Here is a 17,763-nt window from a genome sequence, read left to right as displayed (position 1 = left end):
GTGTGAACATCTACACCACCAGTGTGTGGATTGTCTGCAATACCTAGTCCCAAGATTGGAGATGTCCTCCCTGCCACATCTCCAGGCACCAGATCCTGAACCAGGTTTTACCAGCCACTGAGGAAAGTGAAAAACCAGCTTCCTCTGAATGAAACAAGCACCCTGGAGCCCCTCGACCTGCATGGATGAGAATGCTGGAGGACACAAATCTATTTTACACAATGGAAGGATACAGAACTGTCACAATATGTATTTTCAGGTTTCTACATTTATAAATTAAATAAATGTGCAGTTGCTCTGAACTTATTTATGTTCTCTTTGTGTAATTATAGAGGTGTATGAAGACAGAAAGGAAAAAGGAGAAGATAAGGCAAAATGTTTGGGTCCGAATGTACAAGATTACTCCAGAGATGGATATTCTGCTACAAAACCAGCTGGAAGAAACCATAGCACACACGGTTTGTCTTTTGCTCAAAGAGGGATCTTTACAGTGAATATTGTATATAGATGACACTTACCTAAAATTCTTTGAAAATAATTAAATAAATAAAATAAAACACTGATGTCACAGATAAGAGTACAATACGAATACAATCTGGGATCTTAGATAACTGTAATGTGACTTGAAGCAATGCCTGTGTAAGCTTGAGGTCTAAGGACTTCAAGTCACATCAAAGTAAGGCCAGAGTAGTGCAGGGACTACTTTAAAGTTGTTGCGACTTAAAGTCACACATATATGTTTGGTACCAATTGGAAATCTATTGGGTACGACTTGTCCCAAGTTACAGGACAAGTGTGAATGGAGTGTGAATGGAGCCTTACCCACACCAGTCAATACTGTCAGAACTTAAAATCTCTTCACTCAGACATGGGAAAAGAATATATATAGTATAGTATAATTACTATACAGTTTTACACTGTTGGAGGCATCTTCTTTATCCTAACATGAAATGGGAGTAAACTAACACTGTGTGGGTAAGACACTCCTAAAGGGGCTAGCACCCTCATTCTCCAGAAGATACAATATCTCACGAAAGTGAGTACACCCCTCACATTTTGGAAAATATTTTATTATATCTTTTCATGTGACAACACATAAGAAATGACACTTTGCTACAATGTAAAGTAGTGAGTGTACAGCTTGTATAACAGTGTAAATGTGCTGTCTCCTCAAAATAACTCAACACACAGCCATTAATGTCTAAACCGCTGGCAACAAAAGGGAGTACACCCCTAAGTTAAAATGTCCAAATTGGACCCAATTAGCCATTTTACCTCCCCGGTGTCATGTGACTCGTTAGTGTTACAAAGTCTCAGGTGTGAATGGGGAGCAGGTGTGTTCAATTTGGTGTTATCACTCTCACTCTTTCATACTGGTCACTGGAAGTTCAACTTGGCACCTCATGGCAAAGAATAGAGATGGCCTTGCGGTTCACCCGGCGGTTGGTTTGTGGCGAATTTTGCTTGTTTGCTACCCGCCAATTTTGCGAACACATAGCGTTGTTCGCGGTGGCCATATTAGTTTACATTGGGGAGAACTTTGACCCATGAAACAGCTGTCAGGTGGAACGGGAAAGCCAATTGAAACATTTCAGCACATGGACATGCCCCCTACCTTATAAATAGACCAGAGCAGGTAGCCATTTCACATTCTGCTTTTTGTCAGCATAGGGAAAGGTTGGCGAGTGCATCAGGGACAGATTTCCAGACACAAATAGCTCTGTTAAAATCCACAAAAGTGCTTTTCAGGGCTGGTATTTCGGTATAGGTCTACTACAGTCTCTTTTAAGTTTAGGGACAGGTATCCAGTCTGTGCTCCAGGGACAGAGAGAGATCGGCAGTGACACAAATCGCTCTGTTAATGTCCACAAAAGTCCTTTCCAGGGCTGGTATTGGAATAGGTGTGCAGTTTCTGTTCAGTTTAGGGACAGGTATCCAGTGTGCTCTAGGGACAGATCAGCAGTGACACAAATCGCTCTGTTAATGTCCACAAAAGTCATTTAAAGGGCTGGAATTTTTTTGGTATAGGTGTGCAGTGCACTATATAGGGGTGTAATCCACGGTATAATATACTTTGTAATATAGAAAGTTATTATAGTGGATTTCTGTTGTGCACTGTGCAGCATTGTGACAAGTGTTCTGACTGAGCGTTGCTGCAGCAATACTAAAAACAGTGACAAAAGCACTTTTAATGTATTATAACTGGTGTGATAAACCAGTGCCCCCCCCCCCCCCAATACCACATATTGAAGTGGGGTGTTATCTGAGTATACTTTTACAAGTGTATTTGTGTCCTGCAACAATATTGCCTCTTTTGCTGTGTTAACTCTACTACACACAGTGCCAAACTCACTGGCCCCCCAATACCACATATTGAAGTGGGGTGTTATTTAACAGTATACTTTACTAAGAGTGTATTTTAGTCCTGCAAAATTTGGCTTCTTTTGCTGTGTTAACTGTGCTACACACAGTGACAACAGTTACTGGCCAATTATTTGAAGAACTGGTGTGATAAAACTGTGCCCCCCCCAATACTACAGATTGAAGCGGGGTGTTATCTGAGTATACTTTCCTAAGTGTATTTGTGTTCTGCAACAATATTGCTTCTTTAGCTTTGTTAATTATGATACACACAGTGCCAAACTCACTGGCCAATTTTTTGAACAACTGGTGTGATAGACCAGTGGCCCCCAATACCACATATTGAAGTGGGTGTTATCTGAGTATACTTTCATAAGTGTATTTGTGTCCTGCAACAATATTGCCTATTTTTTCTGCGTTAAGTCTGATACACACAGTGCCAAACTCACTGGCCAATTCTTTGAACAACTGGTGTGATAGACCAGTGGCCCCCCAATACCACATATTGAAGTGGGGTGTTATCCGAGTTTACTATAATAACTGTATTTGTGTCCTGCAACAATATTGCCTCTTTTGCTGTGTTAAGTCTGATACACACAGTGCCAAACTCACTGGCCAATTGTTTGAACAACTGGTGTGATAAACCAGTGGCTTCCCAATACCACATATTGAAGTGGGGTGTTATTTAACAGTAGATTTTTCTAAGATTGTATTTTAGTCCTGCAAAAATTTGGCCTATTTTGCTGTGTTAACTGTGCTACACACAGTGACAACAGTTACTGGCCAATTATTTGTAGAACTGGTGTGATAAACCTGTGGCCCCCCAATACCACAGATTAAAGCGGAGTGTTGTATACCTTTTTCCAGATCTACTGTGATTCTCTAGAGACTTTTGTCGCAGGGTAATTTAAAAACATGACAGAAAGAGGAAGAGGCAGACACTTATGCAGGGGTGGTAGGGGTAAGGCAGGAGCAGTAGGCCAGAGCCAAAGTGTGAAGTTTCAGAAGGTGCCTTCGATTAGGTCAAAGGATGGCCCAGACTTGGTTGAGTGGCTCACTCAGCCTTCCTCTTCTGCACCCTCCTCATCCTCGCTATCTACACCCTCTTCACTCTCTGCTGTGTGCACCCCCAAAGACACCACCACAAACACCACCACCACCACATACCCTCCGCTTGAGTCACTGGAATTATTTTCCGATCCATCACAAGACATTTGCGATGCACAGCCATTCTTGGCATCGGATCAGGAAGAGGAGGTAGCAACAGCCGCCATTCAGCAGTCTGACGACAGTACCCAGATAAGCCCAAGGAGGTTGGTCCCCGCTGTTGCTGCCTACTCCAAGATCTGGAATGTTAGTGGTGGGGAAAGTGACGTGGATAATGACGTGTCTATGGACGTCACGTGGGTGGCCACAAGAGAGGAAGAGGAGGGGAGTTCAGAGGGAGAGACGGACTGGCAGACAGGGAGGAGAGGCAGGCAGAATTTGCATTGCACAAGAGGTACAAAGCAGACTGCAACTGTATCAAGAGAGAGCCATCAACCATGTACTGTCACATCTGGTGCTCCCAGGACGCCGACACATGGCTCCGCAGTGTGGGCTTTTTTCAATGTGTCCCTTGCTGGCAACAGTGTTGCCATCTGCAGCCTTTGCAGTTAAGGCATAAGGCGCGGTAAGCCCAACACTCACCTAGGGACGACCGCCTTAAGAAGGCACCTGAACTCCCATCACCGAGCCCAGTGGGAGAAACACCGTCAGGACCCACAAAGCCACACTCCAGGCTCTCACCGTCCAGCCTCTTCTTCTCCTCCCAATTATCCTCCACTCCACCTTCCATGATGCCGTCGTCAGGTTGTTCTGGAAAAAGGCAGGCTTCTGTGTCCCAAATGTTGGAGCAGAAAAAAATTATGACGCCGGATAACCCTCTTGCCCAACGTTTGACTGCTGGCTTGTCGGAACTGATAGCCCGCCAACTACTGCCATATCAACTGGTGGACTCTGAGGCCTTTCAGAAATTTGTGGGCATTGGAACACCACAATGGAAGGTCCCAGGCAGGAAATATTTCTCGCAGAAGGGCATTCCAGAGATGTATGGCCATGTTCAGCGGCAAGTGAATATATCTCTGGCACACAGTGTTGGTGCCAAAATACATCTGACCACAGACACATGGTCTAGCAAATACGGGCAGGGAAGGTATATCACTTTTACTGCCCACTGGGTAAACCTTCTGATGGCTGTCAAGCATGTAACCCGTGGTACCCGTGTAGACTTGGTTGTACCGACACGGATTGCATGCAGGCCTGCCTCTTCTTCTCCTCCTCCATCCTCCCTCTCCTCCTCGGCTGACTCCTCCTTTTCCGCTGCTACCGTCTCTTCCACTGCGCCACCCAAGATCCCCAGAACCTTTTTCACATGCCAGGTGAGATGTTGCCATGCTGTTCTTCGTCTGTTGTGCCTGGAAGCCAAGAGCCACACTGGTCCTGCACTCCTTTCAGCTTTGCGCTCACAGGCAGATCAGTGGCTGACACCGCTCAATTTGACAGTTGATAAAGTGGTGTGCGACAACGGTGCCAATCTGCTGAGCACGCTGAAACAGGACAAAATAACACACGTGCCATGCATGGCACACATCCTGAACTTGGTCGTGCAGTGATTCATTGCCAAATACCCTTGGGTCCAGGACGTCTTGCGGCAGGCCAGGAAAATCTTGGGCCATTTCAGAAGATCTTACACAGCCATGGCTTGCCTTGCTGACATTCAGTGGCGACACAACCTGCCCGTCAGGCGTCTTATTTGTGACTGCCCGACGCAATGGAACTCAACATTGCATATGCTTTATAGGCTGCTCCAGCAGAAACGTGCAGTTAACGACTACCTGTTCGAACTCGGCGGCAGGACAGGTTCTGGGGAGCTTGGGTTTTTTTCACCTCGCCAGTGGCTGCTCATGCGGGACGCATGCAGACTTCTGTGGCCATTCTATGAGCTCACCAAACTGGTCAGTCACGGCCAGGGTGCCATCAGTGACATCTTACCTTACGCCTTCTTTCTGGAGCGTACATTGCGTTGTGTCATTGATCAAGCCGTCGAGGAGCAGGAGCAGGAAGATGAGGGAGTCGCAATGTTGGATGAATTCCCAGTGGGTGCTACTCCATCTGAGACAAATCAACAGCAGGAGTCTGAAGAGGAGTCAGAGGAGGAGGTTGGTGCAGGGGGGGATGAGGAGGAGCAAGAAGAGCATGCTTTAAACCTTTCTGGGATCCCTGGTGTTATCTGTGGATGGGGGGAGGAGAACGAGGACAACATTATCCTGGATGATGAGCTGGAGCCAGGCCACTACACCACTTCCAGTTTAGTGTGAATGATGGCCTTCATGCTCCAGTGTTTTAAGGGGGACCCCCGTATAAAAAGCATAAATGCCAAGGACCAGTACTGGGTGGCAATGTACTTGGACCCCCGGTACAAACAAAAAATGGAGGAAATGTTACCACAATCACAGAGGGCGGTCAGAATGCAGCACTTCCAGGCCTTGCTGCGGGAAATGCTGCATTCTGCTTTTGTGTGCGCTTGCAGAGGAATTTCCAGTCACAGAGAGACAGTTGCGGGTAGAAATCCAACAGCACCCGCAAGAAGAGGGCAGTTTGAAGATGTCTTGGTCACTTCAGATATGAGATCCTTCTTTCAGCCGAATCATCGACAGCTGTGCTCCGGATCCAGCATGAGGGAACGCCTAGATCGACAGGTGTCCGACTATATCGGGTTAACGGCCGATGTGGACGCTCTGAGGAGTGATGAACCCCTGGACTACTGGGTGGGCAGGCTTGACCTCTGGCCAGAGCTTGCACAATTTGCAATGGAACTGTTGGCTTGCCCCCCGTCCAGTGTCCTGTCCGAAAGGACATTCAACGCAGCAGGGGGATCGTGACCGATAAGCACACTCGCCTAGCTCATGACAGTGTAGACTACCTCACATTTATAAAAATAAATGAGGCATGGATCTCTGAGGAATTCAACACATGTGACCAGTAGACCATGTTTCATTGAAATTCTTCATGACAGGCCACAAATATCTGCCAAACCGCCATCCACCCACAACAATTCCTGGTCCTTGTCTTCGCTAAATACAGCGGTATAAAAGGCATTTCATGTCCATGGAATGCAAAATTTTTGGGCCCTTTCATGGCCGACAATTATTTTTTCTGTGAATGCCTAATGTACCTTCAGCCACAGAATACAACGTTCTTAGCTGTCAGGTATACCCATGTGGGCTAATTTTTGGGGCCTATACTGGCCGACACTTACTTCTGTATCCTGTGAATGCCTAATGAACCTTCAGCCACAGAATACTACGTTCTTATCTGTCAGGTAAACGCATGTGGGCTAATTTTTGGGGCCTCTCATGGCCGACACTTACTTCTTTATCCTGTGAATGCCTAATGTACCTTCAGCCACAGAATACAATGTTCTTAGCTGTCAGGTAAACCCATGTGGGCTAATTTTTGTGGCCTGTACTGGCCGACACTTACTTCTTTATCCGGTGAATGCCTAATTTTTCAGATTGGAATTGAAAATCAATGGGTCTGTAAAGGTTCCACAAATTGTGGAATGGATGCGGACCCATTTTACAGATGTGTGAATGGACCCTATATGTATTTGACATGTATTTACCGGCTGCTGTCAGTTCTGGCTGATTTATGAAAACAAAAATACATTTTTTTGCTGCAAAAAAAAATAAAATTTTAGGGCAACTTTTCCAATTGCAATACTTCTGTTATGACATTGTCCATGTGCTGGGACTATTTTTCAACAGCTAGTAAGTCTTTTGTGGCTGCAAATATGACCTAAAGGTTTTTAAAGTTAGCCTCCCATTAATGTCAATGGGGCCCGCCGCAAACTTGCAGACTTTTGAGAAAATTTGCGGCTGACGTTCGCGAACCGCCCCGGCCGATGTTCGTCCATCACTAGCAAAGAACTCTCTGGGGATCTGAATAAAATACTTTTTGCTCTACATATGGCCTAGGCTATAGGAAGACTGCCAAGAATCTGAAACTGAGCTGCAGCGCGATGGCCAAGACCATACAGGACAGGTTCCACTCAGAACAAGCCTCGCCATGGCCGACCAAAGAAGTTGAGTGCACGTGCTCAGCGTCATATCCAGTGGTTGTCTTTGGGAAATAGACGTATGAGTGCTTCCAGCATTGCTGCAGAGGTTGAAGGGGTGGGGGGTCAGCCTGTCAGTGCTCAGATTATACGCTGCACACTGCATCAAATTTGTTTGCATGGCTGTCATCTCAGGAGGAAGCCTCTTCTAAAGATGATGCACAAGAAAGCCCGCAAACATTTTGCTGAAGACAAGCAGACTAAGGACATGGATTACTGGAACCATGTCCTGTGGTCTGATGAGACCAAGATGAACTTATTTGGATCAGATGGTGTCAAGCGTGTGTGGCTGCAACCAGGTGAGGCGTACAAAGACAAGTGTATGTGTTGCTTACAGTCAAGCATGGTGGTCATGATCTGGGGCTGCATGAGTGCTGCCAGCACTGGGGAGCTACAGTTCATTGAGGGAACCATGAATGCCAACATGTACTGTGACATACTGAAGCAAAGCATGATCCCCTCCCTTTGGAGACTGGCCTCAGGGCAGTATTCCAACATAACCTCCAAGGCTATCACTGCCTTGCTAAAGAAGCTAAGGTTAAAGGTGATGGACTGTCTAAGTATGTCTCCAGACCTAAACCCTATTGACAACGCATGTAACAAGACACAAAAAGATTCCAAGCTCTCCTTACTGACCAGTCTGCGACAAACCAAATTGACGGTTCCAACAGTATGCGTTAAAAACAGGGGTTTAGTTGCACACATCTGCAAATACATACGTAAGCCACAGAGCCCCGACACGGCATCCCATTTTCTGTGGTCCTAACTCTAAATTCTGTGAGTCTCCAACAATGGAAGCACATGCATTTAAATAGACAGGTGTAGGGCAGATATAACTGAAGGGCGCCCACCCTTTCTTAAAGGCACAAGGCACAGGGGCACACTGAACACCCAGCCTAAAGCACCATGGCAGCAACGGTGTCAGTGCATTGCCTGGACAATATAGTCCATAGCACAATCAAATGCTTACTGCCCACACCTGTAACTGGACTCTGTCTTGTTACATGCATTGCCCTTCCAATGCTCCTAAGGCCCCTTTCACACAGGGAGTCCGTCAAGCGGACTCCATTTTTCTCAGCGGGGAATCGATCCGCCGATCCCCCGCTGAGCAGGCGGATGGCAGCTCTGTCTCCACACCCCTGACGACGTCATTGTTGACGAAACGCCGCGTCAGGCGGGCTACGGATCGTGTGACGTCATTGCGCCGGAGGAAGCAGCGGCCATCTTCTTGGAAGGAAATAACCCACACTGTTTATACGCTGACGCCATCCTGATAGAATGTGAGTGTATTTTATGATTTAACCACTTAAGCCCCGGAAGATTTTACCCCCATTCCGACCAGGGGGTATTTCTCTGTCGCTCATTGACAGACGTAGTCTTCTTAATTCATAAGAACTGGGTTATGCTGTCTCCGCAGGAGTAGGACTAGGCAGAAAGCAAAAAACGTTCTGGCTCCACCCTAGGGGCAGTCCCAGAGGGTATATCCTCTTCCTGTCTGCTACAGAGAATCAGTTTTTTTCTGTCTAGTCAGTAGTAAGGACCTAAGTTCCTTGCTGGGATCTTTGGTCCTGGCAAGATTTTTTTTAGAAAAGATATTTTTTTAGGCAGTTTTCTCCAGTGTTTTTTCCTGTGAGATCTTCAAGCAAAAACGCCGGACTGGGCGACACTAGTGGTCACCCCAGCCGGCCTACGAGCGCGCGCAGACCATTGCATTGCGCTTGGTCGGCCGCGACACATTCTGGACTTAAGAGCACTTAATCTTTTTGTCAGGGTACAAAAATTCAGGATGGAGTCCATGCGCACAGTAGCGGCCTCCCTACATCAGGGGGATTTTCTGGCGTCCATAGACATCTAGGATGTCTATCTTCACTTTCTTATTTATGCAGGACATCAGCATTTCCTCCGTTTTTCCGTAGAAAAAATACCATTATCAGGTTGTGGCGTTACTCTTTGGTCTCGCCTCGACTCTCCGGGTCTTCACAAAGGTGTTGGCCCCAGTCTTGGCGTTGTTACGAGAACGAGACATATCGATTCTAGGTCACCTAGACGATCTTCTGCTCCGTGCGGAGTCTCCGCAGACTCTATTACTAACTTAGAGATCACCATGACCTCTTTGCAAGAGTTCGGGTGGCTGGTGAACCTGCAGAAGTTATCTTTGGTTCCCACCAGAAGGCTGGAATATTTGGGTCTAATTTTAGACACATCCAGGCTTGCATGAGGGTCCTGGGTTTTGATGGTGGCTTCCTTGGAAGCAGTACCAGTTGCCCAGTCCCATACCTGAATCCTTCTAGGAGAGATTCTTCTCAAGTGTAACCGAAATCCAGATTCCCTGGACAATCGGATCCGGCTGAGCGAGCGGACCAGGGAGTCCCTGGTCTGGTGGTTTCGGTCTCCGATGCTCAGCCAGGGGAAGTCATTCTTACCAATATTTGGACGCTTATCACCACGGATGCCAGTCTATCCGGGTGAGGAGAAATTCTCGGCTCAGGGGCTTTGGTCCCTGGAAGAGTCCAGGTTACCGATAATGTATTGAAACTAAGAGCGATCAGACTTTGTCTGATTCACTGGACCGAGCAGCTCCAGGGCAGCCCGGTTCAGATCCAGTCGGACAATGCCACAGCAGTTGCTTATGTCAATTATCAAAGGGGCACCAGGAGTGTCCTGGCGGCCATAGAAGTGGCCAGTATTCTTCGTTGGGTGGAACAAATGTTCCAGCTCTCTCTGCGGTATTCATTCCGGGGGTGAATTGGCAGGCAGATTTTCTCAGCCGTCAGATTCTGGATCAAGGGGTATGATCTCTTCATCCAGGGATATTCCACCTACTGTGCCCCCGTTGGGGCACTTCGAATGGGAGCTGTTGGCATCTCAGCTCAACAGGAAAGTGCGGAGGTTTGTGGTTCGTTCCCACGATCTTCTAGCAGACACCGCAGACATGCTGATCACCCCGTGGGGGCAGTATCAGCTACTTCCCTCCTCTCAAGTTACTGCCGAAGCTTCTTCGCAGGATAGAGGTGGAGGGAATTCCAATTATCCTGGCAGATCAGGACTGGCCTAGTCGGCCTGGTACGCCGACCTGGTCAGGCTGGTCACAGACGTTCCTTGGCGACTTCCTTCTTACGGAGGATCTGCTGTTGCAGGGACTGATCTTCCATCCTGCTTTACGATCGCTGGCTTTAACGGCCTGGTTATTGAGACCCAGCTGCTGAAGGACAAGGGATTGTCAGCTTCAGTTATTCCTACTTTAGTTAAAACAAGGAAAGCGACTTCCAGAAAGATTATCATCGTACATGGAAGTCTTATATTGTGTGGTGTGAATCCCGTGGGTTCCCTCTACATCTTTATTCGGTAGCCCGAATATTGGCTTTTCTGCAACAGGGAGTTGAGCAGAAGCTGGCCTTGAGTGTTATCAAGGGTCTGGTTTCAGCATTTGCTATCTTCTTTCAGAAGGTTTTGGCTACTCCTTGGTGCGGAATTTCATCCAGGGGGTGCGACATCTGGCTCCGCCAGTGCGCGCGCCGTTACCATCCTGGGATCTTAATTTGGTGCTGTCGGTTCTTCAGACACCTCCCTTTGAAAATATCAGGGAGATTCCCTTGCTTACTTTATCCCAGAAGGTAGCCTTCTTGGTGGCTATCACTTCTGCACGCAGGGTGTCAGAACTGGCTGCATTATCCTGTTGTTCCCCAGATCTGGTGGTTCATAGGGATAAGGTTGTTCTTCATCCGAATCCATCCTTCCTTCCTAAGGTGGTTTCAAAGTTTCATTTGAATGAGGACATTGTATTGTCTTTCCTATGTCCTAAGCCCTATCATCCTCGAGAATTGTGTTGCATTCCTTGGATGTAGTTCGGGCGATCAGGATATATTTGAATACTACGGATTCAATTTGTAAGACGGATTCACTGTTTGTGATCACGGATGGCCCTAAGAAGGGGTTGCCTGTTCTGCTGCGACCATCTTTAGATGGATCAGACAGACGGTGGTATAGGCTTATTTTATCTAAGGGTCGGGATCCCCCGTTCCCTGTTAAGGCGCATTCTACTCGGGCGCTTAGAGTTTCCTGGACCTTCCGCCATCAGGCGTCAGTGGTTCAGGTTTTTCAAGGCGACTGTTTAGTCGTCGGTTCATACCTTTACAATATTGTATAAGGTTTATGTGATGGCATCGTCAGATGCCTCTTCTGGCCGCAAGGTTCCTGCAGGTCACTGTTTGAGGAGACTGTTGGTCTACCTCGAGGGTTTGTTGGGTAGGTCTCATCTGTTTACTCGATGAGTCCTTTGATACTTCTGGTTGGCTCCGGTTGGGCCTTCTAGATTGGATTTTGATTTCTGTCAATCCCACCCCTCATTTGTGGCACTGCTTCTGGATGTCCCAGTTCTTATGAATTAAGAAGACTACGTCTGTCAATGAGCGACAGAGAAAATCGGATTTTTGTAAGATCTTACCGTAAAATCCTTTTCTCTTAAGCTCATTGACAGACGTAGTACCCGCCCCTCTATCATTGAGTTGGGTTGGGTTAAATTCTCTATTACTGCTTTATAACAGAACTGATTCTCTGTAGCAGACAGGAAGAGGATATACCCTCTGGGACTGCCCCTTGGGTGGAGCCAGAACGTTTTTTGCTTTCTGCCTAGTCCTACTCCTGCGGAGACAGCATAACCCAGTTCTTATGAATTAAGAAGACTACGTCTGTCAATGAGCTTAAGAGAAAAGGATTTTACGGTAAGATCTTACAAAAATCAGATTTTTGCGATTCGGCACTGCGTGACTTTAACGGACAATTGCGCGGTCGTGCGACGCTGTACCTAAACAAATTTGGCGTCCTTTTTTTCCCACAAACAGAGCTTTCTTTTGGTGGTATTTGATCACCTGTGCGATTTTTTGATCACGCGCTATAAACAAAAAAAGAGCGTCAATTTTGCAAAAATAGCAATATTTTTCACATTTTTTTATATGAAATTTCCCCCCCAAAAAATTTAAAAATCAAAATTTTTTAACATTTTCAGCCAATTTGTTTTATGCTACCTATGTTTGGTAAAAAAAAATCGCAAAAAGCGTATTTTGATTGGTTTGCGCAAAAGTTATCGCGTTTACTAACAAAGGGAAAGATTTTTGTCATTTTTGTTGTTTTTTTTTTTAACGCGTAATGGCGGCGATCTGCGATTTTTTTGCGGTACTGCGACATTGGGGCGGACAGATCGGACCCTTGACTGACATTTGTGACACTTTTGGGGTTACCAGTGACATTTCTACAGTAATCAGTGCTATATATATGCACTGTTACTGTAAAAATACACTGGTAGTGAAGGGGTTAACTTTATTTGGGAGGGAGGGGCTGTGTGTATCCCTAGGGGCGTGCTTTCTACTGTGATTGGCTGTGGCTTGAGCTGTAAGGACACTGATCAATGGTTCTACATACTAGATCTGTGTGATCAGTGTCTTTACAGCGAGGAGAATGACAGGTGGCTTGTTTACACAAGCTGCCTGACATTCTCCCTCTCCCCCGCCGATCGCAGAGTGACCGGCGGACATCGGGTCCGCTGGTCACACGCGCGGGGGGGTCCGTGACCACGCGGGAGCGCGCCTCCGGCGGCGCGCGCTCGCTCCCTAGAACCTCACAAGCTAGTGACGTAGCCCTACGTCACTTTGCCTGTGAGGGGCTGACCGCCGACGTAGATAGTTGTGCGGCGGTCGGCAAGTGGTTAATAAAGCACTACTTTAATTTAACTTACTGCACTATGAGCCTTTTCACTATTTTTGGGGCCATATGAGGATCTGTGACTCATCTGCCATTCATGTTCCTGAGAACTTATGGAGATCTGTGGTTAAGTTTGGATCAACCAGCGTGGAGATTATTTATCTGGTGCAGTCTTATCAGCCTGACGGTAAGGGTCAGTGTGATTGGTGACATCTGATGGTGGTGATATGTTTAACCCAGCAATACCATCTTGGAATCACAGACATTTGCTGATTTAAACCGAATAGGACTACACACAGATTTTTTGGAACTTTTATACGCTTGTTCTCTAGCGCTGCACCTATTACTTTATATTGTTTTTATTATTGTGTATGTTTATATCCTGACATATGTGCAGCTGCTGTTGTCTCAAGCCCCGTACACACGTACAGATTGTCGGCCGTAAATATTCGGCTGACGACCGATCGGCCGATTGTAGGCTTGTTTGTATGATACTTCCGACAGCTGACAGCGCACTTTCGGCCGAAAAGAGTCTGTCGTGTAGGCATTAAAATTTTTGTTGGCCAACACCGGAACGGACGATTGTTCGCCAGTCAGTACAGAATTCAGCCGACAATCAGCAGATTTGCGTGACTGGGCATGCTCAGAAAAGAAAAAACACACGGAAAGTTAACCATCACATGACATCACTTCTGCAGTCGGCTGCTGTTGGCCGACAAAATTCGTGTGCAGTCTTTTGCAGTTTTCAACAGACATGACAGCCCTGGACAAAAGACGGCCGATCGTTTGGCCGACGATCGGTACGTGTGTACCGGGCTTTAGTTTTTTAAATATATCTTTTTTATTCGCTTTTATTGAATTGATTGTTCCAAGCGCAGCTCTTTCTTGTTTTAGATGGCTGACTATTGTGCCGGAGTTGTCGTAGGAAATGTGGACAGAGGTGCTTGAAACATACCTTATTACTGTGATCTATTCTATGGATAAGATGATTCAGTTGAGATTTTTACATCAGATGTACTATGCACCTGTACACGTATTTCTAATGCATAAAAGGGATGCTGCATCTTGCCATAAATGCTCAATAGCTCAGGGGATGTTTCTTCACATGGTGTGGGACTGCCCTAGGGTGAGGCCATTATGGTCGCAAGTGACTGAGTTCATAGCTGATAAGTTTGGCCTTCCTAATGTGTGCTCCCCCTTGATATGTCTTCTGGGAATTATTGAGAGTGAGGAGATGGACATGGCTACGCAGCTCTTCCTCCGCATTCTCTTCTTTTGTGTGCGTAAACTCATAGCAACGAGGTGGATACACACTGAAAGGTTGACGCTGGCAATGTGGATGAGGGTGGTTAATGCTGATATTTCTATGTATCGCATGACGTACGAGGCGAGAGGATCCCCCAAGAAGTTCAGGAAGATCTGGTATAGATGGGTGGATTCTACTGACACTTTGGAGGGAGGGGTGGATGTGTGAGATATACCCAAATAGCCCTGAGAGGATGGGAGTATGCTTAAAGGATCTGGATAGGGATTCTGGTATTGCACACTAGATGGAATACAAGAGGGTGGGTTTGCTCCCCTGGATTATTCCTAAATTTAAAAGGGGGGAAAAAACACTTTTGTTTCAAGATGGACGCTGAGGTTCTGTTTTAAAGGATCAACACACTATTATTGGTTATTACAAGAGATGGTCACACTCTGTTATTGTTTTTGTGCTTTTTTTGTTTTTGGGGGATTGGAAATGGTCTCTCTGGATCTGTGAGAGAATGGTGTTAACCATGGTGTTATTGGGTGATTTTATGGGAGGGTAACTTCCTATCATACAGATAATGATCAAGCCTGTTGTTTTTGTGTATGCCTTTTGATACCTTTCTGATTGAGATTTGTACTGTCTATTCTGGCACTGTTTGTGAACTTGTGTTGCATAATAAAACTTTTTACAAAAAAATAAAAGTGGATCACTCTGACATTCAGGCAACTCCTGAAATAGTCACCTCAGGAAGGATCTCTACTACTAAGCCCAACTATGGGTGATACATATCAGTGAGGAGTTCCCCATTCCCCAGTTGAGGTTCTCTTCTGTATTGCGTACTGTGCTGTAAATTTCTTTACTATCTTTGGAACAATCTGGTATGCAGCAGATCTTGTTTTGTGCTGTGGATCTTCTTTGGAGCTAGGACAGCTTCTTCTGGCATCATCTCCCAGCGGTCTGCTGAACAGAGTTTTTTGGAGATTTTGAGTTTTTTTTTTCTATAACTCCAGAATGATGATTGCTATCCACCATAGTTATCTCAGCAGGGGTTTCCTTTAATAAAGGATCAGCCAGAAATGTATAATAATAATAATCATACCATGAACATCTATTGTGACAATAATATTTAATTTGGGTTTATATTCATTGTCAGTCTACCTTACAGAAGTAATTTATTATGTTTTTGCAGCATATGATGAATTTAGCTTCATTGGTTCTAACTGGAATAATGCACATTTTTTCAACAGATGAGCAGTCAGAACATTCAAGTCAATCTACCAGCATGGAGAAGAAAATTACAACTAAAGAGCAAAGACCTGAGGCTGTCCAAACTTTGGAAGCCACCACAACAAAAAATGCTGAACCATATCATGTTCAAGGTCGGTTCCTTGCAAATTTAACTAAATAATCTCTCTGACTAACCAACAAAGAACAGTATATGTTTTTGAAATGCTTCCACTGGTGTTTGCCTGACCTGCATTCAAATAGTTCTGGCTGTGGCAGAGACAAAGGCAAAATCTTCTTTCAGGAAGGTGGGAGAAACATTGAAGTTAAAATTAGTCTGTATAGACATGTGCTGGATAGAATCTGGATGACTATTAAATAATTTAGCTGGTTTCCACACTAGCATGCATGCGTATTACTAAATACCTGAAGTACATGAGTAGCTAAAACTTTTTTCTTTAGTTTTGGTTAGAGTAGGGAAGGGTTGTCCCTTGGGTCACAGTTTGAAGATTTATCCTTGCTTATTTATTAACAACTGTAACATTTCTAGATGGAATTGCTGAATCTCCCAAGCAATAACACAGCAAAAAAGACCAGAAAGACCAGACAAAGGAAAAAAAAAATGACTATACATACACTTTAAAAAATGTTGTTGCTGAACCACTTCAGGTCTCAAGTCTTTATAACTCCTCTGGAGGAGAGAGATTTTTCCATTTTCATTACAGGCCTGTTTATTTGGGAAAAAATCTTGTCATTACTTTAAGTAAAACATACTTTGTATTTGGAGGAAAAACTATGCTTTCTTTCATCAATATTGTCTTGCAAAAATGATTTTATTTCCTATTTCCTTAAAATACGTAAGGGGTTCTTCACTGTCAGAGCAGTAAGGATAGGGATTTCTCTTCCGCAAACAGTCGTATTAGCAGGGAGCATCGATAGTTTCAAAAAACTATTAGATGGGATACAGGGGTATACAATGTACGGTTAACAGCAAACACACACACACATCATAGGTTGAACTGGATGGACTGATGTCTTTTTTCAACCTCACAAACTATGTAACTATGTAACTATGTATGCTTTTTTTTATTTCATAATTTGTATGTAACATACATAGAACAGATGTCATACAGTTGACAGTTATAAAACAAAAGGTGTTGTTATAGAACATGTGGGTAGTGATGAGCCGTACACCCCCCGTTTGGTTCGCACTAGAACACAGCGAACAGAGGAAAAGTTTGTTTGAATAAACAAACCCCATTGAAGTCTATGGGACTCAAACCTCAAAAATCAAACGGCCTCCTTTTGAAGGCTTAAATTCAAGTTATTGCCCCAAAAAAGTGTATGGGGGTCCGGGTACTGTCCTGGGGAACATGTAGCAATGAAAAAAAAAGTTTTGAAAAACGATAGTTTTTACAGAAGCACTGATTTTAATGAGGCTTAAAGTGAAACTATAAAAATGGAAAATTCCTTCAAATATCGTGCCTGGGGGGTCCCCTGAATGTGCCTGTAAAGTAGCGCATCTCTACGATGTATGTAGCCTGCTGCAGCAATACGGACATTTCTAAAGTAAAAAATGTCATATACAAATATACATACAAATATCAAATTGCATGTACTTGTCATACGGGTGCAGAAAAATTGGGCCTTGGTGGTTGGTGGTGCCTCAAGACCGTAACCCCTCACAGTTACTCTTGCCGGGCACAGGAACTGTACCTATTAGAATAAATAAACAGTGCTGCGCAAATAACATAAATGATCATAAAAACTTGCAACGCGTGAAAAAATGGCATATAAAAATCAGAAAAACAGCAGATTGAAATAGCATATAACATTAAAGTGCCAATAGTGCCAATATAAATATGTAAAATCACATAAAAGTGCAAAGATTACAAAGAAAGTCCAGTGAAAATCCTGAATAGTAGTGCTGAAAAATATTAATAAATATAGTCCAAAAATCGTGATTCAACCAATATAAAGTGATCTGTGCTCCCAGGGATGAGTGACCAGAGTGTCACAGTAGACAGCCAACCGTGCACCCCCTTGTGAGTAGGTGCTCACCTTAGATCTC

General features: G+C 45.0%; 1 protein-coding gene across 1 annotated transcript in view; it reads left to right on the top strand.

The window, feature by feature from the left end:
- The window catches only part of LOC309558457 (uncharacterized protein), a gene marked incomplete at its 3' end in the record, with an annotated part of 116,326 nt that extends 100,055 nt beyond the window's left edge, over nt 1–16,271 (top strand). The window contains exons 3-5 of the mRNA XM_082261529.1: nt 333–458; nt 15,716–15,847; nt 16,243–16,271. Coding sequence (XP_082117655.1) covers nt 333–458; nt 15,716–15,847; nt 16,243–16,271 — 287 coding nt within the window. The remainder of the gene's footprint in view (nt 1–332; nt 459–15,715; nt 15,848–16,242) is intronic.
- Nucleotides 16,272–17,763: the final 1,492 nt, after the last annotated feature.

The sequence above is a fragment of the Pelophylax lessonae genome (assembly GCF_965119305.1).
Source record: "Pelophylax lessonae genome assembly, chromosome: 6".
Taxonomy (NCBI): Eukaryota; Metazoa; Chordata; class Amphibia; order Anura; family Ranidae; genus Pelophylax; species Pelophylax lessonae.
This window is presented reverse-complemented; position numbering and strand designations above follow the sequence as displayed.